The sequence below is a fragment of the Gymnoscopelus microlampas genome (assembly GCF_963454915.1).
Source record: "Gymnoscopelus microlampas genome assembly, chromosome: 6".
Lineage (NCBI taxonomy): Eukaryota > Metazoa > Chordata > Actinopteri > Myctophiformes > Myctophidae > Gymnoscopelus > Gymnoscopelus microlampas.
In genome coordinates, this window is record NC_139943.1 from 30463579 (window position 1) to 30488859 (window position 25281).

The 25281-nt window shown below is 42.2% G+C and overlaps 1 protein-coding gene across 1 annotated transcript; it reads right to left on the reverse strand.

The window, feature by feature from the left end:
* Positions 1-1359: 1359 nt before the first annotated feature.
* On the reverse strand, positions 1360-25048 carry ush1c (Usher syndrome 1C; the record flags this gene model as incomplete). The annotated part of the gene is made up of 29 exons (XM_084059523.1): positions 1360-1404; positions 2610-2700; positions 2954-3009; positions 3559-3668; positions 4443-4542; positions 4685-4738; positions 5596-5637; positions 6675-6743; positions 7457-7588; positions 8321-8386; positions 9552-9686; positions 9939-10373; positions 10939-11055; positions 11247-11411; positions 11660-11709; positions 12100-12174; positions 13958-14127; positions 14336-14401; positions 15451-15593; positions 15884-15940; positions 16110-16169; positions 16333-16521; positions 16664-16721; positions 16861-16885; positions 18018-18126; positions 19029-19167; positions 19705-19848; positions 21435-21502; positions 25013-25048. The coding sequence occupies 29 exons, from the start codon at positions 25046-25048 to the stop codon at positions 1360-1362; spliced, it is 3006 nt and encodes a 1001-aa protein (XP_083915649.1).
* Between the last annotated feature and the right edge of the window lie 233 nt (positions 25049-25281).

Below are 25281 nucleotides of genomic sequence, written 5' to 3' on the forward strand. Positions count from 1 at the left end.
GTACTTATGTACAATTTTTAGGTATTTTGACTTTACTGGACTATTTCCAAGTTTCAGTACTTTTACTTCTACTCCACTACATCTCAGAGTCAAATATTGTACTTTTACTCCATTACAATTATTTGACAACTTTAGTTACTATTACTTTGTAGATTTGAATTGTAATTAAAACATAGGCTACATTAACCACTTCAGCCCTATTTAACCTTTAGCTATTTGAAAATAACCGATCTAAGCATGGCATCACTACAAGTTGTGAACTTGTAGATCTGCTTTTTCAAAAGATCTTAATACATTTTATACATATGATAACTTGTGAAAAGGGACATTCTGCATAATGAGTACTTTTACTTTTGGTACTTTGAGTTTATTTTGATGCCAATACTTTTGTACTTTTACCAAAGTAAATTATGATTACCAGACTTTTACTTGTAACAGAGTATTTCTAGATTGCAGTATTGATACTGTTACTTAAAAAAAATAAAAGTACTTTTTCTACCACTGCAAAGAACACGCTCCATGCATCACGTATGCACATTATGAACCATGTCAATGACTGAACATAGATGTTTGTTACATAACAGCTTAGTGTGGGATGCTGTTTTAGAGGCTTGTATAAAATCCAATGGGGTGAACAACTATGCAGTTGCACTGCAAAAAAATACATTTTATATTTCACAGTGCATACATACCACATTTTGATTTAAGTAATTCACATTATTATGAATCTAGGCTAAGCTAGTAATAAAACATTCAGTAATTAGGCTAGCCTGAATCTCTCCCTTTGTGGATGTTTTCTAATCTTTCTAAGATGTTACATACCTAACAGTAATATGTGATATTAGGTATATATAGATTTAGGGTAGAAGTACTATATGGCTCATGGTTAGACTATTGACTATAAAGAACGGATGCCTTGCTCTGCAGTATGTTGCCCCCTGTGGACATAAATAATTGCAAGAGGCTGCTTGAATTGAGGGAATCAACTGAAAGAAGCTCGCCATTTTAAAACAACACTGTACAGTAGTGTATTGTGTATAACAGAAATAGGGGTAAATCAGCATCAGAGAGGCAAATGCAGTGGTTAAACCTTTATTGATCTTTGAAGAGGCAGATTACAGTGGAGTTCTACGATGGACAGGAGCTTCCTTTGCAATACATGTGTGATGAGACATGATGGTAATACACATCATCAGCAGATTGATCAGCTTGATGACTCAGTATAATCAATATCATTACAAAAAGGTTATTGTGGTTTTGTCTTGATGCACTTTTGATCTCGAGGAATGAATCAAATGAAATGTGATTGAGTAGAAAGTGACTGGTGTAAGAGTTGTCGAGAATGAAACTTCTTTCTTCTTAGTGAGTCTGGTTTGTTTGGCAGGTTATTCCTAGAAGAATGTCCTGGAGAGCAAAAGAGAAAACATTTAATCAGTAAGGCGTAACAAAGAATCAGATCTACTTAAATTCACTGCAAAAAAAAAATGAGGTAGGTAAATGAGTAATGTGTGTTGGTTTGGCTTGTTTTTAATGCCAGACCAACACACATGCAGAAGAGTTTTTTTGACAAGGATCATAAAAGGTTTTAAGTGGTGCCCAGAGTTTATGAGTAATCTGTTATTTTTTTGTCTAAAGGATGAGATTGAAAAACCTAGCAACTTCTTGAGTGTTTTTGCATTGAATTATTGTGATCCAACATACAATGCTTTATGTATTGGACTTTGCAAACATCTGGTCATCTTGTATACTCAATGAAACAAATCAAATCTTGGGACCACGAACCTCCGCGTGGGTGAAGCCAGTACAGTAGAGTAAAAATGTATTGTATACTCTTAGTGCATTTCTCAAGGCTGTCTGTGTTGAGAAACGCTGATTTTATTTCAATAACCCAATGCACAGGTAATCAGTGTGTGTGCAGGAATTCTGTTTTTTCTACTACTGCTATTTGTATCAGTCAAAACATGTAACAGTCCCTTGGAACAACATCAATCAGAACAACTGCTGAAGGCTGGCAGAAGGATACATTTGTCAAAAAACCCATGACCTTTGACACTGGGCAATTCCACAGAAGCCATGTTTAGGGTTGCACATTTGTTTATATATGGCTCACTCCATCACTCTGGTCACACATAAATTATGTTAGGATGGGCCAGTGTTGCATTGGTGGAAAATCTTTTCACGCAAAGGAGACCTTGCTGTTATTGATGAAGCTTTTGACTTTGCCATTAGCAGAGCAGAAAAGAGAACACTGTGCTTAAACAATACTCTATAGACTAAATACTATATCTGACATACTATGCTTCCTTTTTACTCTGTAATGTTAAGCACGTTGCTGTCCATGTGAGAGATGTGGTATGTATTGTCAGTTAAACATGAATGTATTATTAACATTTTCACTGATTTGAGGTCTATATAAAATGTGGCAGACCGAAGACTTGCTGTTATTTCTGATTGACAGGGAGACTGTCACATGTGATCAGGTAAAAGAAACCAGAAGAATGGGGCCAAAACAATACCACACCAAACATTCCCCCACCCCACCCCCACGTGCAATAGAGAGGAAGCTAACCCGGTGAGGGTGAGGTAGTAGGAGGCTACAGTTGATGTACGTATCGTTGGAGTACGCCATGTCTGTTTACTGACGCACTGCCTTCAAACACCATTCTATTGGCAGTGGGACTGACTGATGCTGATTCAGGGCTGGACACACGTGCACGCGCGCACACACAGACACACATAAACACGCAACAAAACTCAATACACAGTACAAACTAGACATAGACACTTAAAATGAGTGCATGCATTAAACTACATTACTTCATTAGAACAAGAACAATTAGAACAAGAATGATCAAAAATATTTTTTTAAATTATAGTAAATTGTAAATGAGATAGGCGGAGGTAAGCGACTGATTACACACGATTAAAATGCGGTCATTTAATGGTTACGTACACTTCATCCTCATAGTCTTTTGGAGGGGACATCGCAACCACGAGGTCAATCCAGTCCTGAAGATACAAAGAAGAATGGATTCTCAACAATCAACGGTTTTATACAGAGCAGAGCATCGACTGAGTCAATGTTCCCTAAGCAGTGGGCACTGCATCAAGCGGACAGGCCTTGTTATGGCTACATCAATAAGACTGCAGGCCAAAGCATGCTTGACAACAACAAATTAAAGGTAAACAGCATTTGACATGATATGCAAAAGACAAAGACACAGGCCTCTTTTCACAGCATTTCAACATGCCGACAGAATGTTGGCAGGAGCATAATCAATATTCACTTTGCTACTACATACTGATATTGTGTGTGTGTGTGTGTGTGTGTGTGTGTGTGTGTGTGTGTGTGTGTGTGTGTGTGTGTGTGTGTGTGTGTGTGTGTGTGTGTGTGTGTGTGTGTGTGTGTACCGTGATACATATGTACCGTGATATATATATATATACATATAATATATTTATATATATATTTATATATATATTTATGTATTTATTGTGTCACGCTGTAGATTGACGCTGCATCTTTAAAGAACAGGTGGTTGAATTCATGTGCTGTACCCCTCCACTATTCCAGGCTCTAGCCAGAGAATTCTGTCCTTCAGTCAATGACGCATCAGTAAGGATCTTCCCATTAACTGCCATGACCTCATCCCCTGGCACAACACCACCTAGAAACAGACACAATAGAATGAGAATCACCTCTAAATGCACAGGAATGTTTTGGTATACTCGCAGTCGCAAATACATCAGACTGAACAGACAGCCAAAATGCTATATTTATGTGTGTAGTATGACAGCACGGGTATGGTTGCAGCTGTAGAGGGAAAGGTAGTGTATGAACACACATACTTTCCACGTCAAGACCAGAAATATAAGAACGCTCACAGAAAAGTGTCAGTAGACAGGACTCATACTCATACACACAAATATTACTATTATCAATTTGCCATCTGCAGTCGAACCTTTTTAGTCACCACAAATCATACTGTTATAATGTAATGACTATTGGATGTATTCTCGGTAAACAGATAGGGCCTGGGATTGTTCTCTGCGCGAAATAGCTGCTACGACACTTTGACTGATAACACCTAAGTCTGATCATTTTTTTTTTTTTTTTTTTTTTATAGAGAAGTACTCGCATAACCTGGTGCACATAATAAACAAGATGACCTCCATTTTCCATTTCCACAATGAGAAGAATGCACACACTCAAGCATACACGTACACATGGGATTTATGATTGATTGATGACCAGATAAGCACGAGCAATACTGAGGCATAAGCTATATAGATGTGACCCGAGAGGCACGTGCACACAATGGAAACATACAGTAGCAATATAGAAAGACTGATGTTTCAAATCAGTACTTACAGACACATACCTCTTATATTATACCGATCGTTGTATGGTAGTAATATGACATGATAACTAGCATACTAACCATGCCTGTCTGCAGAGCCTCCCTCGTACACAGCCGATACCACCAACTTCCCCAGTGGAGAATCCACCCCTCCTTCCAGAGCCAGATCAAGATTTCCAGACTTAAAAGGATGAGAAAAACAGGATGTGGGATTTCAACCTTATTTCAACCCATGTCATGTACTAAAAACCTCTGATCAATAATGCAAGTACCTACAACATATCTTTACTCCACAGGAAAATAAAAGATGATGCGGATATTACCTTTTTGATTTTCAGTAGTCTCACATCTCTCCCAGCAATCTGCTCTGCGGAGAACTAAAGCAGAAAGCAGGAGAGCGACACAAAGTAAGACACAGCACTGAATGAATAAAATAATATTTCAACATGAGGAATGCTAAACTTTCCACTGAATAGTTGTATGGCCTTAAACAATAGAACAGCCTTGTAATATGATATCAATGCAGAGGCGTACGGTCATTGGGGCCAACGAGGCCATGGCCCGGTCTGTGTGAACCCAGATCCGCCAGGGGGAAACAACAAAAAATCAACATAACTAGCAGCCCGTCACCCTATAAGTCGCCTTTGTTTTCAAATGGGTCTCATTTGCATTTGGCCGAATTGTTAATGAGTGGCCATTAGAAAACCAGTTTCGCCGTCAAACCGGTTCTCCATTGCGCAGAGGCGCGCACCTCTTTCCATTCAGAAATGTAATAGAAGAAGAACCGTCGTCCCAAAACACCCTGCCCCGGGTCTAAACCGGCGGCCTCGGTCCGCGAAAAAAATGGAGCAGTGTGTTTGGGACGAGCGTTCCGTTTTCCACCCGGAATGGCTCAGTAATTCTCTTTCTTTCTTGTGCGAATTCTGGCCTGGTCAAACTTAGAATTCACCATACGCTACTGTATCAATGTGGGTAGTAGTACTCAAGACCTACTGAATAATTGCTGTAATTTATGGCTTGAGAGAAAATGAAAGTTCAGCTATTCTGTGACTGTGTTTAATCCGTGTCATGGTTAACAGATCTTTATGCAGTAGTATAAAGATCTGTTAGAGATCAGTTAGAGTGTCACAGAGAACTGTGATATTCTCTCTAACTGGTGTCCCACAGAGATGTTTTGAGGTTTAGTGCATTTTCCACACAGGGCCTTATGTTACCAAGCTCATCCATACAATACCATTGAGTAGGGCTCAAAGTCTTCAACGTATTTCGTAAATACCTGAAAGAAAATGAACAAGAGTTACATTAAAAGAGTTCAAGAGACCAATGGGGGAATCAAAAATGAAAACAAAACAGCACACAAAGGAACAGAATAGAGATCCTTAGTGCTGTTATTGCATGTCACAGAGTCAAATGGCCAACCTTTACAGAACGAATTTGACATGTGTGTAGTGAATGTTGCAAAATTTCCTTTGACAACCAGTTCTATGGTGGGATATAATACAGCAGAATCCTAATGATGAAGTGAGGTGACCTTTAAATTGTCACATCAAAATAAAAGGTAATTCATCTTTTTTTAAAGGACAGACCACGAACAGACCACTGCACATCAATCAACACAACAAAAACAAGTCCAAGGGAAAACAGAGATATATCCTCCTGTGAGGCGTAGCAGGGCAATCTCTGGCAAACACACTTCATTTCCCATCTGCACACAACCTTGCATTTAAATGTCCTTTCCAAATAGGCAGTTTTCTGTCCTTGGTGGAGACAGCAGTCTGCGTGAGACTAAATGAACATTGATAAAATCTGACTGAATGTCGTAATGAGTCATTCAATACACTGCAGCAATTTGAACATAAAGGCATCATTTTGACAGGCAAATAACAACAGAACACTGGCATCTAAGCTGAGCCCTCAATGAGATTGCTCACAACATTGTGTTTAAAATCAATGAAGAGGCAGTCATGTGGCAGCTACTGTGTTGTACCTAAGGGGAGATTCTGACCGGTGCATTACATTACAGCAAGCATTACATTCTTACTTCATGCTCCATCGTATCCATAATGCGTTGAGAGCTTGTAGACCTGCTATTTTCGGAGTGCGACACCGCTGTATGACCAATTATAAATCAGGCTTAAAACAGAATTAATCTTGAGGCGAATCTTTGGTCTGTAGGCTAGGCTTAAAAGGAACCGATGCACTGACTGAAACAGACACCCCAAAAAAACTAATCCAGAAAGACCAGTGAACAGAGATAAAGGAAAGAGATGAAACCAATCAAACAGAATGGAAGGCAGGTACAGTATGGATTACTTGTGCCGACTTTTCTCTTGATTTAAATTCCGAGTTGTAAGGCACCATCCGTTTCAGCATCTCTGGAGGCTACAACACAAGTAGAAGGTAGAGCAGTGAGCATGAGGCGAAGCAGAACGCCACTCTGACCGGTAACACAAAACACAAGCAGCACTTCAGCACACTCAAAACGTATACTATTGCAACTTTCTCATTGACATACTGACATACATACTACTCCATAATGTAGGTTCTCTGTGAACTTGGCGGTCATAATCGCATAACAATAACAGCACAGAATACAGGTGTGGCAGCAAATCTGCAGACAGAGTGACATACATACTATGTACATACCTGGAAGGACAAACGGACAGTCACATTAAAATAGTTTAGTATCACAGCTCAACTAGTAAAACATCACCCCCATTCTTATGAGATAACTATTGCCTCTCCACATCGATACCTTCGGTATACTCTTTTCATTTATTTTTTGCCTGGGAGCAGAGATGAATTTCTCATGAGATCTAATAACCACAGATTGCCTGTCTGGGGAAGCAGCAGGACAGGACACGACCGCACAGTGAGGGGTCATCCGTCATACTGTATCTGCTTCCCTGGATCCCTGGGACTTATTAAGGGATTCATTATTCAGTCAGACAGAAACATGCTGCGTCTCAGAGGCATGCTGTTTGTGAGGACCAAAAATAGTGGGAACCAGGTTTTGCCATGAATGACACTGAAATCCTTAAACAAGGTGAAACAGGAGGTGGGTCTAAGGGAACACAGTACAGTATGCTTCTCACCAGGACTTCAGAGCTCTTCGGCTGTCGAGGTGGGTCGGGACGTGGTTGGGCGTTGGAATGGGGCAGCATGACAGGTTTGGACATAGCAGAGGCTGTTTTTCGCCTCTGGTTGGGGGGACTGGGAGCTATATGCTATTGGGGAAAAGAGCCACGATCTCATTAAATGTACAGTAAGAACGTGTAAGGGGTGCAACAGTTAATCGAACTAAGAGATTTAATCGATTACAAAAAGTAAGTGATTTGAATAAATAATAGATTTTCAAACCATTTGAAAAATAGCGAAAATAGCAGATCTGTGAGCTCACAATGTGTCGCGGTGTGACGCGCTGTGATCTTGTAGAGCTTAAGTGGTTAACTCATTCCCTGCCTAGAACGACTAAAACGACTTCTGTCCCTAAGCCATGCCTGCCTAGAACGACTAAAACGACTTTTTTTAAAATAAAAAAAATAATTATTTTTTTTAACTTTTTTTTTTTTTTTTTTTTACCCAAAGACCAAGGAGATGTGATTTTTCGAAGATCTAGACCCCCATCCACTTCCTTGTTAACTTAAAAATGCTGTATCTCGGCTCCTGAGTACTTTTTTTTTTCAATGAAAAATCTTGGCAGTGGGCAAACGCGGCCAAAATAATTCTGGCAGTGAATGAGTTAATCAGACTAATCAATTTAGTCAGTTATTAAAAAACACCTATTAGAATGTAAGTTATGATTGGGTTGCATTCAAAGTTACAGAGGTTATCCAAACAAGCAATGAGAAAGATTACTTAAAACATTTGTAAAAATAAACATGAGTTGTTCTGCATACAACTTCCACAGTGAGAAAGTGTCTGTAAAAAGGTGCTATGTGACTTTTACATAGACTTACCAAGTGGCTGCTTGAGGCAGATACGCGACTGGCGTGTGAAGTATTTCTCATAACCTGATGAGAAACCTGGAATAAAATCAACCCTTAAGCCCTCTGCTCTGGCCATTACGGAACACAACAGGATTACTAATGAAACCACTCGAGGAGATTTCAAAAGCACAGCATGCATATTTTTCGTAGAATTCTTTGAACACTATATAGTTTATAAAAACACTCAACCACCAGAGTCACACACTGACACGTGCAATCAACTTAGAAAAGTGAGTCACCCGAGAAGCTTATCTCTCCACTATGTCTGGAATAACACTCTTATGCAACATAATGAAATAAAACTATTATGTCGTCTCATCAAATCACTCCACAGACCACAAAGCATGCAGTTCTATTATGCCTAGATGATATTTCAAACCATTGAAAGCCATGGGGAACCAGACAGGTGAATAATAGCACCACACTAACTTGTGAATGTAGCTATATTGATCAAACATCATTCACAAAAATGTGGTATTTAGCATTGCACTCTATTGCACACATTTTTCAGCATGCAAAATAGAAAACAGATCAGATGCGCGCGCACGCACGCACGCACGCGCACGCACACACACACACACACACACACACACACACACACACACACACACACACACACACACACACACACACACACACACACACACACACACACACACACACACACACACACACACACACACACACACACACACACACGCGCGCACGTGAACTTATACATATGTTCTTCCTCCATTTTGCAATGCAGGGGTCTACAGCCAGAGGCTATGGCTATTTAGGGGTCCTCAAGAGAGGAAAAAGCCAGCACTTAATAATGTCCTTTATAAATGTATTAGCCTCACCGGGATCAACACAAACGTGTTTCAGCTAGTCAGCCTTCATCAGCGTCTGTCAAACGCTGATGAAGGCTGACTAGCTGAAAGCTGACTAGCTGAAGGCGAATAAATGTATAAAGGACATAGTTGAGTGCTGGCTTTTTCCTCTCGTGATTTCGTTTACCGTAAGCCTCTTTAACTACGAGTGTTGCGTGCACTGTGGCTTCTCTACATTTGGGGTTCCTCGGCATGGAAAGGTTTGGGAACCCCTGTGTGAGATGATCAGTAACCGTCTAGCAGTGAAAGGGATCAGAGGGACAGGGGGTACGGATGCATTTGAGGCAGCCACCAGACACATCATTCATCCGCTGTGCGAAAGCTCCAACCTTGGGACTGTTAGGGTAGGAGGACATCTCGCTGGTGTTGGAGGAGTAAAGCCCTCCCCTGGGGAGGTACCCGCCCGACTCCCACTCGCTCCTGTGCTCCGGGGGGCTGGAAGAGTACTGGAGGGGCTGCTGCTGCTGGTGACGCTGTTGGTACCTGCCGGTGGGGGCCGGTACCCGCTCCTCGAAACGGTGCTGGTGCTGCTGCTGCTGCTGCTGCTGCTGCTGCTGCAGCTGCTGGTGCTGGTGCTGCTGGTGGTGCTGCTGCTGCTGCTGCTGCTGCTGCTGCTGCTGCTGGTGGTGGTGGTGCTGCTGCAGCTGCTGCTGCAGCTTCAGGTGCTGCTGGTGCTGCTGCTGCTGCTGCTGCTGCTGCTGCTGCTGCTGGTGCTGCTGTGGAGGGGGAGGAGGAGGGGGAGGGGGGGGAGGAGGGGGCGGGGGAGGCTGTGGAGGAGGCAGAGGTGGTCGCGGCGCCGTCGAGGACGTCGACCAGGACGGCCGCCGTCCGTGATAGTGGGCGGAGGGGGGAAGCGGGGGAGGCGGGGTGTTCGGGGGAGACGGGGGCTGTCGCATCGGTGGGGGTCGGGGGGCGGTCGACGAGTAGCTGGGGATGCTGGCGTGCAGCATGGGAGAGGGAGGGGGGAGGGGCAGTGGGTGAGGCGGGGGCTGGCTGGTGCTGGGCTGGGTGGGCGCCAGCTTCTTCATGGTCCTCAGGCTCTGGTCCACCTCGTCCAGGTTGATGTCGTCCATGTCGGTGGTGGCCAGGTGGAGACCCCCAGCGAAACGCTTCACCCTGGGCTCAGAGGCGGGGGACCCTGGGTGGGACAGCTTTGAGGACAACATGCGACGCTCAGGGCTCATACACTGTAAAGTCCTCAGTGGTCATTTAACTCTGAGAGTCAACAAATGTGTACATATTCGGAGTTACAAATGGATAAATTAACAACTGAGGATTTTACTGTGCATAGCACTTTTCCCATGTCAATTACCGTAGGCCCGGAAAATATTTGGCATACCAAGTCACGCTACAACCGTAGGTATTGTAGATAATCTGATCTGTGGCAAAAATATTTTTGACAAACGAATGTCACAAAATTGTCACAAATAAACATTCAGACAAAAACAAAATCTGACTAGGAATGCAAAGACCTCAAACCGTACAAAAATCTGAATGTACGGTACATGGAGATTTTAAGTCCTTATTATAAATGAAACTATTGTGGCACAATTCATCAATATATGATACTGCCTGCAGCCTACTGCATTACTAGCCAGTAGCCACATACTGTAGGTGGATAGAAATTGTGAAATGTCCATCTTTTGGGTGACCTATGACAAACACATCATATAAACGATAACACACTGCTAGAGAGACTTCATGTGGCTCTCGTACCTCGGGGGAATCATTCTCCACGCAGGAGATCTGCTCCAACCGAGTTTGGCACAAACGTTCCACCCAGTGCTGCACTTTCTCAGACTCCTCCAGGTCTTCTCTCTCCGTCTCTCCGACCTGGATGTGAACGGTCACAAAGGAGCTCAAGGAATCCATCTATCTCTCACAAACACTTTCTCTATGAGCAATTACTATACATCACCCAGAGTCATGCAACAGGGCTAGGCAAGGCCATCATCGAAGCCAAACGCAACATCAAAGCGCAACATTTTGAACACGTTTCCACTTCAGCATGTTTTCCAGTTTACCTCCTGCACCAGCCTGCTGATCTTCAGTTGCTTCTCTCGTTCGTACATCCCTTCCTTCTCTTTGGCCAGTTTCAGCTCAAACTCCATCTCTTTCTTATTTTTCTTCTGCTCGGTCATTGTGTCAGTGTTGGAATTTTTCTTCTTTTTCTTCTTCTTGTCTCCTTTCTGAGGTGGCACCATCCTCATCATCATCATCATCATAATCATCAACATCATAATGCAGAGCAAGACATTCACCATCACTCCAAACCATGACGTGCAAATAATCCTAATGACATTACTGTACATGTCATGTTATATTAGACACCAACTTGGGATTTCCGTTGGGGACAAAAATGAATGTTCTATTATGGCATTCCAACATTCGCGTGATGAAGTACCTTCACACCACACGTTCAAACCATGTCAAATACCTTGCGGAGTGTGGGCAGTTTCCCCTCATACCGGTAAAACCAGCCGAATGCTACGGAGGGAGACGAGTAAAGATCAGCGTGTCCCAATGAGAAAATACATCACACCAAAGAAACGAGTCAGCAACACAGCACACTCACAGCAAACTCCTTAGTTAATATAACAAAAAATAAAAAATGACCAGTAAAGGAGCCCAGCAGACAAGGTTTTGGTATGAATTAAAAATAAAGAATACATTCTGACAAGACTGCAACAGAATTCAAGGCTAAAAGATCCAACCGATGCAGTAAAAACATACTCAAACGATTCTGGTTGCCAAAGGAAATCTAAAATGGCGAGTGTATTGTCATCAAATGTCAAATTTGTCATCAAAATCCAGAAGTATTTAAGCTCTTCAAGGAAATCTAGAATGCTGCATCAACATCTGTGATGACGTGTCTACTATGAACATCTGGACTCACTTCTTCCACCTCTCCTGCCTCCTCATCTCCCTCTGGGAAGGAGCTGGCTCCATCAGCTAAGAGAAGACGGTGTGTAACGGCAGCAGGGCATGCAGGAGAACACAGACCATGCAGAGAAGATGTGAAACAAGAGGACACACACTCCAAGAGGAAGAAACACACTGCACACAGGAGTGTAGGCCTCACATTCATTAGATCAGTGGTTCTCAAACTTTTTAATTTCAAGTACTCCCAGTATTTAAACTACTGTACACAGAGTGCACAAATGGAACCAAATGCACCCTTCCGGGTGCATTTGTGCACTGTCAGAGTTACAGAGAACCACTTTGAGAACCACTGCATTAGATCATTTTATGATCTAATCCACTTGATCTATTCTTAAGTACCATACCAGTGGTCCGACATGTTTAAGTCACTGACTACTATGACTATGACAATATAATTGACATTAGTGCCAAAGATTGTCCAAAGCATACCACTACTTTTTTGAGTGGTGCCGAAGGCAAGCACTCCTATACATGACTTTGTCCGCATGTATGTATGTATGTATGTATGTATGTATGTATGTATGTCTGTCCACAAACATTGATGACAACATCAATACGGGGGTCAATACGGGGCTCATCAAAGGCACCACTCACTTCAGACTATTGGATAATTTGGATAATTCCTTTTAACAGGTCGTTCATGAAAGTCCTTGCGGTCTTGTTTCCAATGAGAACCTGTGAGCAATTAGGGGTTAAGAGTCTTGCTCAGGGACAAATTTCATTTCATCGACACATATGCTGGTTTGGCCTGGAATCGAACCTGGGGCAACCAGGGCCTCTGGCTCCCTAGGCGGGCTCACTAACCACTCAGCTATGGCCGCCCCGCCACAGGGTGTGATTTTTTTAAAGGAGACACACCATGAATTAAAAAAAAAAATTTGATATTTAATATCATATGGTGTATGTCCCTCAAACCATTTTCAAAAGGTTTGAGCCTAAATCAACACTCAGATATACTCATCCCAAGTCAATTCTCTCAGGCTTATAAAGCACTTTCAGCTGCAATACCAAAACGTCCTGTTGGGCAGAGGGGTGCTACTGAGCAATTCTGTCTGTCAAAACACATGGGCAGAAAGTTTCGTGATGTAAGCAAACATGCCATTCTGAGAATGGCCTGTTCAGACACGCCCATTCTGAAAATCTCTGAAATGAGAATGAATGACTGAATGTTAAAAAAAAATATTAGTAGTACAAGAGACACTGGGGAGCCCAAAAAATACAAAAAAAAAAAAAAAAAAGTGAAATTCATGGTGTGTCTCCTTTAAATATCTTCCTTTTCCTCTAATGTTTTTTTTTTTTTTATTGAAACTTTCAGGTGATAAACCTACCTAAAATTATTTTCTTCTCCACCCAGTAATCTTGTAAGTCCTGGATGAGGTCGATTAGGTTTCCGTTTCTCGGAATTCGGCACATCAATTCGGCAAAAATAGACAATCTACAAGCTGCAATGCAACGCGTTGTGAGCTTGTAGATCGGCTATTTTCACAGAATGTTCGTCCCCAGAATAGGGAAGCTAGGGTTCAGATGGTTAAAATGCAACGATGATGTAACTTTGACAAATAACTGAGGCTACAGAAATGGTTTACATATCTAAAGCACATTTCAGGACTCCACGGCTTCCTTGAAAATGTAGCAAAATATGTCGAAAAAGGTCGACAGTAATGTCCAGATTACAGAGAGTTGTGGGGGTATGGGGTAAACATGCCAGACCAACAGTATGGCCCTTTAAGTCCACACTATTCACCGTCTCATACAATATAAGACATGGAGAAAACCTGTGTCATGTCCTTACGAGAGTTCTTTGCCTTGGGTGGTGGAGGAGCTTTGCGCCCAGGTGTGATGGGAGTCGACGAGCTCTTGCTGCCCTTGGGGCTCCTGGGAGCCTTGGGGCTCTTGGGTCGCTCTCTGCTTCCCCAGTCCTCCTCCCAGTCTTTATTGTGTTTTCTCTCCACAGCTTCAATCCTACGGACGAAGAAAAATAACGCCCAGTTATACTGGCACCCCAAAAATGGCAGATACACTACAATGTGTTTTTTAGATCTGCTATCTGCTGACACACAACTAAGTATAAAACAGAGATTAGAGACACTAGAGAGAAATGGGAAGAGCAGAAAAAATGAAAAAAGAAAAGTAAGAAACTACTGAGATACAGAACGGGTTGAGGACTCACTTGTCCATTTCCCTCCGATAACGCTCATCTTCGTCTGCTGTCTTCTGATTAATCTCCATTTTCCTCCTGTTGAAAACGTGACCAGATACACACAGGCCTCAATAAGTCAAGTAGCAAGTTACATAAAAGGCCACACATCTGTCCCTAAAAGGCATATGTACTGTATATCTACATAAATATGTATGACAAAAATTCCCTTGCAGAGGGCTTCTCAGGCAATACCCACGACTGCTTTAAGTCAAAGGAGCTATGTAAAGGGGTTTATTGTAATCCCTTCACTTTCCAGTGATAAATTGAGGGTGACGATGTGTGTCAGGGATGAGGCCGGTGGGGGGTGTGGTGACACATCTTTGCAGACAGGAGTGCTCATATGCCTGCAGCCGTGCATGTCAATATCGTTACTAAAATGAGTCTAAACAATCTAAGTACATCATCGAACAATTTCTCAACGTCTGTCCAAATTGGAGCCTATCATTGTCAGAATTAAATGTTACCGTGACAGGACACGTATTTCTACCTCATGTGATACAGTACTTGTTTTCCCATAATTTGTGTTTGACCTGGATGGTAAGTCAACCACATGAAACAAGGACAACATCGAGGGTAGCAGCTAAAAACCAGGCTGTCGTTTTCACACTCATGGAACAGATGGAATGTTAGTCCTACAACAAATAATTGATATAGTGGCTGCCGGGCGACAAGCTTGTACGTCCAAAACCGTTACTTTTAAGGAAATGGAAAAAGGGAACTGTGTTCCAATGGATCCAATGTAGTGGTTATTTAGTCACAAGCTCTTGTTAATACTTGCCATTGTTTAAATATTGATAAAACCCACCCACAGACATAATCACTTTCAACCAGGTGTCCCTATTTTGAGCATGCCATTATAGATGAAAATAACAAGATTTCTGCCCGACAGCGACAATATAGAGGTAATGTTGAAAATCATGATTGTTTCCCTTTAACTCAATGCCTAACTCGATGTGCCACAGGACTGCATGTATTTGTAGACCTAACCTCTGGTAGATATGCCTACTAAAACTATGTCACTGTTATTGCTGTTATTGCTATTCAACAGGAGACATGGTTCATTAGGTTTTGTCATTTTCACTCACTGTCTCTCCAGCTCTTGCTGTTCTTTGAAAATTTTATTGGTCTCCAGCGCAACCCTCTTCTGGTGCATGAGTTCTTGTCTATCGAGCTCTCTGCGGGCCTCCACGGCCAGGCGCTCCTCGTCCGTCATAAACAGCTCACTGCCCTGAGGGAAGACAGGCAGACAGATGGATGGAAAGATAAACACCCTACATCATATACTTTTTCTTTTACCCCTTTTTTTCTCCCCCTTTTCACTAGATGTTATGCCAATTGATTCCTTCCCATACACATTTCTGTGTGTGACACACACACACACACACACACACACACACACACACACACACACACACACACACACACACACACACACACACACACACACACACACACACACACACACACACACACACACACACACACACATCAATGGCCCAAAACAAAGAGTCCACTTACAGCCCCGGTCAGAACAGTGATGGTCAGACTCCTGCTGCTCTTCAGAACTCTCACAGCCTGGGGAGTCAGGGAAACACAAACTTAACCACAGTATTATTTCACATTTGCGAATTTCTCTCAAGGTCAAAGTGAAGTTGAAACGTTGAACTTGAGCAAAAATACTTTTGCAAATACCTGCGGTCAAAGTTGTGTGAGTGAAGCAAGTGCATCACAAAACAAACCTCACCTCCTTGTGGTCCACGTTGGTGAAATCCACCCCGTTCACTTCCACTATCTGGTCACCAATCTAGTAAATGCACAGAAATAATAACTACAATGTAAAATCCTGAGTGTTCATTTAACTCTCAGAGTGTACAAATGGAACACAAATGGACCCTTACAGGTCCATTTGTGTTCCATTTGTACACTCTAATTTATTGTGAGTTCCTCGGGACTGTGTCAGCCCTTACCACAAGGCCAACCTCTGCAGACAGAGAGCCTGGCTTGACGTTGCTGATGTAGATGCCAGGTTTCTGCGTGGGGCCGCTGGAGATGCTGATGCCCATGCCTTTGGTTCCCACCAGGCTGAGGAACACCTTCTTCTCCTTAATCTCCTTCCCACCCATGGATGCTAGCCCTGCTATGCTGGTCTTTTTCTCCTGAAGGGGAAAGAAAGACAATTAACATCAACAAAATCTCTCAAGTCTCCCCTCCAGATGCACAGACTGTGTTTAAAGCTCACCTGATCCACAGGCTGACAAATTGATGTGCGACTGCACGATGCAATCGAAAGAAACTCACCCCCGACTCAGACACAAACTGGTCCACAAAGTGCCACTTGAGGGGCTCATCTGTTGAACTGATGAGGACAAGAAACAGCGTGAATGCTCCCTGCTCATTACCACCCTCTCAAAACAAACAATAAAAATAACAATCTTCAGCTCAGTCGGCACCAATTAACAGTCACAATTATATAACAGCAAGATAAATGATCTTACCTCTTCACTGGGATCAATCCCACATCTACAGACACAAATGGACAGATATCAAATGAAACAAATTATGTCATAGATGTTGGAGGACATTCATTTTCAAACTACAATGTAAAATCCTGGTTATTCATTTAACTCGGAATGTAAAAAAAAAAGAAGGGGAAGCAAGAAAGAGAGACAAGTAGACCAAATCAACTGAATAGGTTATGGGTAAGAATTAACACAGGATTTACTTTTTCTTTTGGGGATATTTTTGTCACAGTACATTCACACATACGTGTAATTTGTCCTCTACATTTAAACCATCCTAACTATTAGGAGCAGTTGGTGCTATTAATACGGTGCCCGGGAAGCAGTTAGGGGTCAAGCATATTGCTCAGGGACACGCTAATTAGGTTTCTCAATGTTTATATAACTAAATGAATGAAAATCGCCCCATAGTTTTCAGACAAACAAACACTGAAAACCTCTACTCATCAATTATAAAAAAAACTGGGGCCCTTATTTCAACGGCATACAGTGGATTCTTATTTGAGACACTTGAACTTTCCAAAAATGCTGTATGCCAACTTTTCCTCAAAAGAATCCTACAGGCATACATAATTTTGGCACAGCCCTGACTGTCAAACAGCTTGTGTGTGTGAGCATACTGCCACCTACTGGTTGAATAACATACCTACGTTCCAAAGCTACTCTTCAGGGCAACACAACACATTGAACAAACTACATGGAATAGACTTCAATAGCTTAGTTCACTACAACAAAACAATAAAGATATTAACAGTAACACTACATGTACATCAACACCACACACTACCACATCTCCATGAAGATATGATGACTAATGACAAGTGTGACTCTTATATTGGTGTCTCTGTATCTTTCATACCTGCCGTGTTCTCATTATCTGGTCTTTTTGTGTTTTGTATGATTGCTGTAACTGCCATGGCGACAGAATCACGTTATACACTTGCCTCGATAGTAAAATTAGATTTAGCTGTTTGTCTGGACTCTGTGATCATCCAGCGACGCTGATGGTGGGTTCAAATCCCTGACTCCCTGAAGTTCAACCAAATTGAACCGGTCAGGGGTTCAAAACCCCACCCACGAGCATCGCTCTTGCATTGTACTGTGACTGGAAAATTAGCTTGTGATTGACTTACGTCTGACTTTGAGTGACACAGTCTTCTTGGTCTTGATGAGGCTGATGACCTCCTCGTGGATGCAGGTGGAGATGGAGTATCCATTGATGCGTACAATTTCATCCCCAACCTGAAAGTCATGGAGGACAAAACCTTATAAGTTCACTTCAATAGACACGCCTCTCAGTTTCACGTCATTGATCCAGCTTCTTGCCTGCCAGATGCAGTACACGCTGCCCTGCTAATAACATGTTCCTCCATTTTGTATATCACAGCCTCTATATTAGACATCAGTACTATGACGTAAGTTCTGTGAATTGTCTTCATGAATGAAAGTTTTTTTTCAATCAATCTGTATGCTATAGGTAGTATAACTAGCACATCTACAGCGGTTGGAGGTGGTCCCTTAAAAAGTTTTAAGAAGTACTGAAACTAGCAGATCTACAATCTCACAACACGGTGCGAAGCGACGCGTTGTGAGCTTGTAGATCTACTATTTTCACTAGTTTGTGTCCGAGGCAAACGTCTAAGATTCTTTTGGGTCTTGAGCGAAAACATTTGGACAACTAGGACACCTACTGGCTCATAGCTAGTACTGCCTGAAGCTCATAGCTCAATATCTCCCCATACCAAGCGGGGACTCCTTAAAGAGAGAAATGTCTCACAAACCGCTGGACCAATCAATCAAATTTCTTGTGCACAGACTGCACACTGGCAGTAGGCCAAGGAAGTACCTCCAAACATTGTCTCAGATCAGGCTGAAATCTTTCCCAAATTCGAAGTCATAGGTCATAGATGACTGATGTCACAAGCTGGCAACATGAATTCCATGCTGTTACTATACCCCGTCTTGTTTCAATCAAACAGAGTTGAATTCCTAGGTATTTTCGGGTGCGTTTAAAACGGACTTGGTGTGCAAAGCCTGAACTTATATTAGTTTGACTTTAGTGTCGATAGACACTTGTCTTACAAAACAGTAATCCATTTCTTTTCACTTTTAGAGAGACACACTATATTGACATAGATGTGTACCTGAAGGCCTACGTTCCCAGCCTGACCATCCTTGACAATCTGTGATATGAAGAGACCACAACCAAACTCCACCCCTCCCCTGACACTCAGACCCAGCCCGTCAGGGTGTGTTCGATCCAACCGAACCTCCTTCAGCTTCCTGGTCAATAAAGACAGATGGAGAGGAATACAATGACATATTAGCAGGGTGGATGATGTAGGTAGTAGCATAGATGGCGCAAGCTAAGAGGAAAGTGGGCAAAAAAAGAGGAAAAGAGGAATTTACAGAGAAGAGATAGGGAAAACAATACTATAAAACGATTTAATAGGTACTATCTTTGCTTCTTTGATAGAAATGTAGACACGAAAATACAGTGTGTTCATTTAAGTGTAATGCTGTGTCCACACTAGCAACAAAAATGCGACAGGTCATTTTTGGAAGCTAGCAGCATAAGATACAAACTGACGGCCAAAACACATCGCTGCATGATGATTGTCACTGCTAGTGAGAACGCATCATAAGATTTTTACACTCATAGGATTAATATTAACTGTTATTTGGAATGAAAAAAAAGACCTCAGACTTCTCTAGTTCACCCTCAATGGTCTAAATTAATCATCCAATCATTAAGATTTTGGAAACTAGTACCGTATGTGTGTAAAATGTCAAATGACAACGCTGTTCTTCTATACTCACCGTGACCTCTTAGGTGTCATCAGGTCGTACTCCACCTGGTGTTTGAGAGGGATGAGGGGTCGGATGGCATCGAACAGGGGCAATCGGCTTGGGTCATTGATTACCAGCTTTAGGTCCCCAACCAGCACTGGCAAATCCATAGATCTGAGAGGTAGAGGAGGGAAGTTAACTTCAGGTAAGAGAGCTGTGAATTTGGACTCAGTTCCACTTACGAGATTAGTTCATAAGTAATAACAATTTTTTCCAGATAAGGAGTCATTTGATGCTAGATTAAAACACGGTTTGAGATCGGGGGGTGTACGGCCCAGTTATAATTATAGGGGGGTGGGTGTTACAATCTTTGCATCCCCACAGAAAGTCAGTGCACGCCATGCTTTGCATTTTACATGAATTTCCCCATCATTCCCCTTTCATCAATAGGCCAAAGTGACTTTCTACTGGCTTTGTACAACTACGATTCTGCTGGCTTCTTTGGAACCATATTTAATTTAGACCTTTCAGCTTATATATCGTGATGAAAGTGAAAGCTAATGACAACAATAGTGCATGTAGCGAAACTGGGCACCATAGCGTAAGTTAGAAGGGGTATTTTCACCAGTTACATCACTGAATTCTGTCCCTCTCGCGCTACACATCAACTAAAATACTGTACAGCATTAAGTATTCAGCACTGCATTAGTGTTGCATTAATTAGCCTTATTTTGCCATGTATGACAACATAATGACGCTAATGGAAAGAAGTCACAGGTGAATACAGTTTTGTGAAGTCTTTCATTAACAATTCCAAGAAGGCAAAAGGCAACCAATGCATCAATTAAAAGGGCAATGTGCAGCTACTGTATAAAATCTGTCCACCTGGCCTGGTCCATAAATTATTAATGGTGCAATTTTCTGTCCCGCCTGGAAAATGAAAGCAAAAAAAGGTCTTTGTGAGGAGCTGTCCAAGCTTAGTGGAGCATAGTGGAAACTGAGGCTTACCCAATAGGGTCTCAGGACACTGGTTCCATACAAAGATTAATGGAAACCTAGACCTCCATCTTCTGTTAATCCCCCCCATCTCCTGCTCTAAGACGGTGTGGTTATCGGAGACCTTAATAAGGCCACACCTCCCTCTATATCACTGGTTCTCAACGCCCCGATCCGGGTACCACCAGGAGGTCCAAAAAGACCCTTACGGGTCTCTAACTCTCAAAGTTCAATTAACTCTGAGGATTTTATTGTGTACATTGGGGTCCCAAAGATTACAAATATTTCTACTTGTACACTCTCAGAGTTATAGACCCGTATGTGTCCATTTGGACCCCTGGTGGGCCCTGGACCAGACATTGAGTCTTAACATTACAGTACACAGACAGTACAGGTATAAACACACTGTGTGTATATCAGACCTATACTGTATTGGAGGAATGTGTATGCCATTCTAAAAATTCACCATGAATATAGCCACAAAATGTAAGTTTTGATGATTCAAAACAAAATAAATATTTACTTCAGCAAGCAACCACAAAAATAATTTAGTTGGAAGGCTACCACCTGCTAATAAAATGCCTTCCAACACACACACACACACACACACACACACACACACACACACACACACACACACACACACACACACACACACACACGCACACACACACACACACACACACACACACACGCACAGGATTTCCCTGTTACAAACCGAATTGAAAGCCCACTGGCATCTACAGGTAGCAGAAGGTACTCACTGGTGATACATGCGCAGAACATCGTAGAGGTAATCCTTCTCTGCTTCATTGTCTATCAGCAATTCCACCTGCAAGAAAAAATAAAGAAAATGAAATGTGGGTTCCATTCCATCCCCATCTTCACTGCAGACAGAATGACGGACACAGACGCACAGGAACAAGACCTGTAGCAGTCCCAGATGAGGTGAACACTCTGGCTTCTCTCATCTCACTGACTCATGCCTTTCTCTTGTGGTCCTGTCAGCGCCACAGGAGGTAAGCCATCTGGTGTGTAAATGGCAGTGCATGTCGTTGTCGTGGAGTCATACAAACCTGATGTCGGCTGAACTGCTGCAAAAAGGTTTTGAGGAAACGCTTTGGCCAATCACTGATGTAGCACATTGCCCCTTTTTTTCAGAGAGCGAGGATAACACGTGTCCTGCGCTAGGCTGTTGACATCTGCCCCAACTGAGAGGGTGTTCTTCTATCAGGGTGAACAGTTGAGCACCTGTATATCTAGCCTACATTACCCTCACGCTTGTGTTAATAGCCCCGTAGTTACAGGCCAGATCGTCTGTTCACTTGTGTCCAGTGATGAAGGCTCACAGGTCTAAACAGGTCCTATGAACTGTCCTTCCCTAACCACCCAACCAGCAGACAGGAGGAGGGGAAGGGAGCGTGATGGAGGAGAGGCTTTAGTGAGGTCAGCCCGGGCCATATCATCTTACATCTTACAAGTAGCCCACCACCAGAACCTGTTACATGAGTGTACAAATGGACCCATAAGGGCCCATGTGGTTCCATTTGCACACTCTCCGAGTTAAAGGTCTGTGTGGTTCCATTTGTACAATCTCAGAGTTAAAGGTCTGACTGTGTGGTTCCATTTGTACACTCTCCGAGGTAAATTACCACTCAGAATTTTACAGTGAATGAGTGAGTGAGTGAGTGAGTGAGTGAGTGGGTGAGTGAGTGAGTGAGTGAGTGCTTGCACACAAATGTACATCTCACTCAAACACAACCACCACACAACGTTAGGTAAAAGAAAAATGTAATCCTTTTCCCAGAATTGAAGCAACAATCTGGATTTTACTGTGTACAAATGTATTGGATTGTGAGATTAACAAAGACAACAAAAGTAACAAAGCGTGTCACACCTCACGTCAACAGCAGCCCCCATTGTGGTGATATTAAATGCAGGACTACTATAGAAATAAATGTATAGAACAGATATTTAGATTCACAGCAACACTGGAGGAAGTAAATGATAGCGCCTTTATCCAAAACCTTTTACACTGTGCTTTACATTCTCATTTCCCACAAGCCACAACAACAGTGGAGGCAACCGTACAAAGCACCAACCTGCTCATCAGGGGCAGTTATTAAGTGTCCTGCTCAAGGACACTTCAACACTAATCCAGTGGTAGCCTTGGATCAAGACGGTCATATATTATATGACAGTCTTGTATCAAGGCTAATCCAGGGGGAGCCGGGGATCAAACCGTGAACCTTCCATTTCCCAAGCGGCTTCTCTACCTCCTGAGCCCCCCATTAATTTATCGGGGGCCTCTTTAATGTTTTTTTTTTCGATGTGAAGATGCATTACTTGTGGTATCCATAGCATGAAAAACCATTGGATGCCAGTATGACAGCAAAGTAGGTGGCTATATGAACATCTATGACCTATCTATTTTATGACTGCATACTGTGTGCTTATTAGGTTGCTGTGTGTGGGTGTGTATAGCATGGTTTTATGGGTGTCATAAACTTCTCCAACTCAGACCAAGGAGACTACCCCACACGCACGCACACCCTCACACACACACACACACACACACACACACACACACACACACACACACACACACACACACACACACACACACACACACACACACACACACACACACACACACACACACACACACACACACACACACACACACCAGTGAGGAGCAGACTTTGGAACCATAAGACAGGGCAGGTACGCCTGTGAAGGTGCAACATCCATTTACGATGGGTAGCCCGTTTCAAATCACTCGACATATTCATCATAATATGTTCAGTCCATAACATATCAACCTTCTTCAGTCCATAACATATCAACCTTCACACACTTATTATGCAAATGAAAGCGGGGGGGGGGGGGGGGGGGTGACCATCATGAAAACAATGCCTTGTTGTTGTTATCCTCTTGGTCTCTGTGAGGCAGACCCTCTAATTGCTGCTGTAAACTCTCCAATCTATTCCGCTTAGCTGCTCATCTCTGACACTGTCTGAATGATCAAATTGGTTTTGTGCCCTTTGTGAAGACTCTAATATGAGACCATCATATGTGGAAAGTAACTAAGTACATGTACTCAAGTACTGTACAATTTTGAGGTATTTGTACTTTACTTGAGTATTACCAATTTTCAATACTACATCTACTCCTTTACACTCAGTCGCAAATATTGTACTTTTACTCCACTACAATTATTTGACAGCTTTAGTTACTAGTTACTTGTACTGTAGATTTTGATTCTGAATACAAAACGTACATTAACCACTTCAGCCCTATACTTCAGCTATTTGAAAATAGCAGATCTACAAGCTCACAGTGCATCGCATTGCTATTTTCAAACGTTGTTTTTATTATACGTTTTGAAAACTTCTGAAATGGGACATTCTCTGAATAATGAGTACTTTTACTTTTGCACTTTAAGTATATTTGGATGCCAATACTTTTGAACTTTTACACAAGTAAATTCTGAATACATGACTTTTACTTGTAACAGAGTATTTATACACTGTAGTATTGATACCTTTACTCAAGTAAAAAACATGAGTACTTCCTGCACCTCTGGAGACCATGCATGTCACTGTGAATGGCACAGATGGCTTGAATAATATCCTTGCATGGTCTGACGCTGAAAACGCCCTGAACATATCATGTTCCCTTCTCCTCTGTTATCTTTTACTCACAACATTACTGTCTATTTTGTCCAAAATGTAAAAAAAATAAAATAAAAAGTAATGTAAAGTATACATGATGTGAACATGCACGGTACATTAATATCATATTTAATGTTATCCTTCAACTTCTTCTTTATGCCCCAAAATGACTGAATATACAGGTTTTGTAGCAATTCGTAGCCATTGTAGAAATAATAGACCTTAATTGTCGAATGTTTAAGCATGTTCTAATCATAGTATTAAGTATAATTTATTTAAAAGACAATTTTTCAATGTATTTATTTGTTTTACATTTTGAACAAAATATCCAATTTTACATCGAGGTGCCCAGATGTCCCTAGAGCCCACCTATCCTGTTATCGTATTTAGTAGTTAAACAGAACTGTCCTAAGTGTAATGTGAAACTGTCAAAGACACAAATGAACGTCAACAGCCCAATACTCTGTTTACAAATAGGGTGATATATCGCAGAGAGTAGTCAGGCCCGTACAACCGAGCAGTGTTACCTGTGCTCCTAGTCCGCCATCAGTACGGACCCAACCGCACAAGTTTGTAGAGAGGAGAATTACTGTAGTATTTAGTTGGCCATCGACGCCGACGGTAGGTAGCCTACAGATAAAAGCTTAAGCGTCTTGAAATGATCTTACCTTATGTCGGAATTCTCGGGCAACTTTACGCTCCATATTTGACAGAATGGAATGGAGTAGTCGGTGTGTGTGTGTGGCTGGTCTGTGTGTGGCTGGTCTGTCTGACTGACCATAGGTGACTGACTAATGAGATGGGTTTCCCTGACGCGTCACATTCTGGCACAACACGGGACAGAATGAAAATATGACACTATCATTTAGTATGAACATTTGACCGCAGACTGATATGTATTGGCACTAAAATAACTCCATAGATATAGACCTAATAA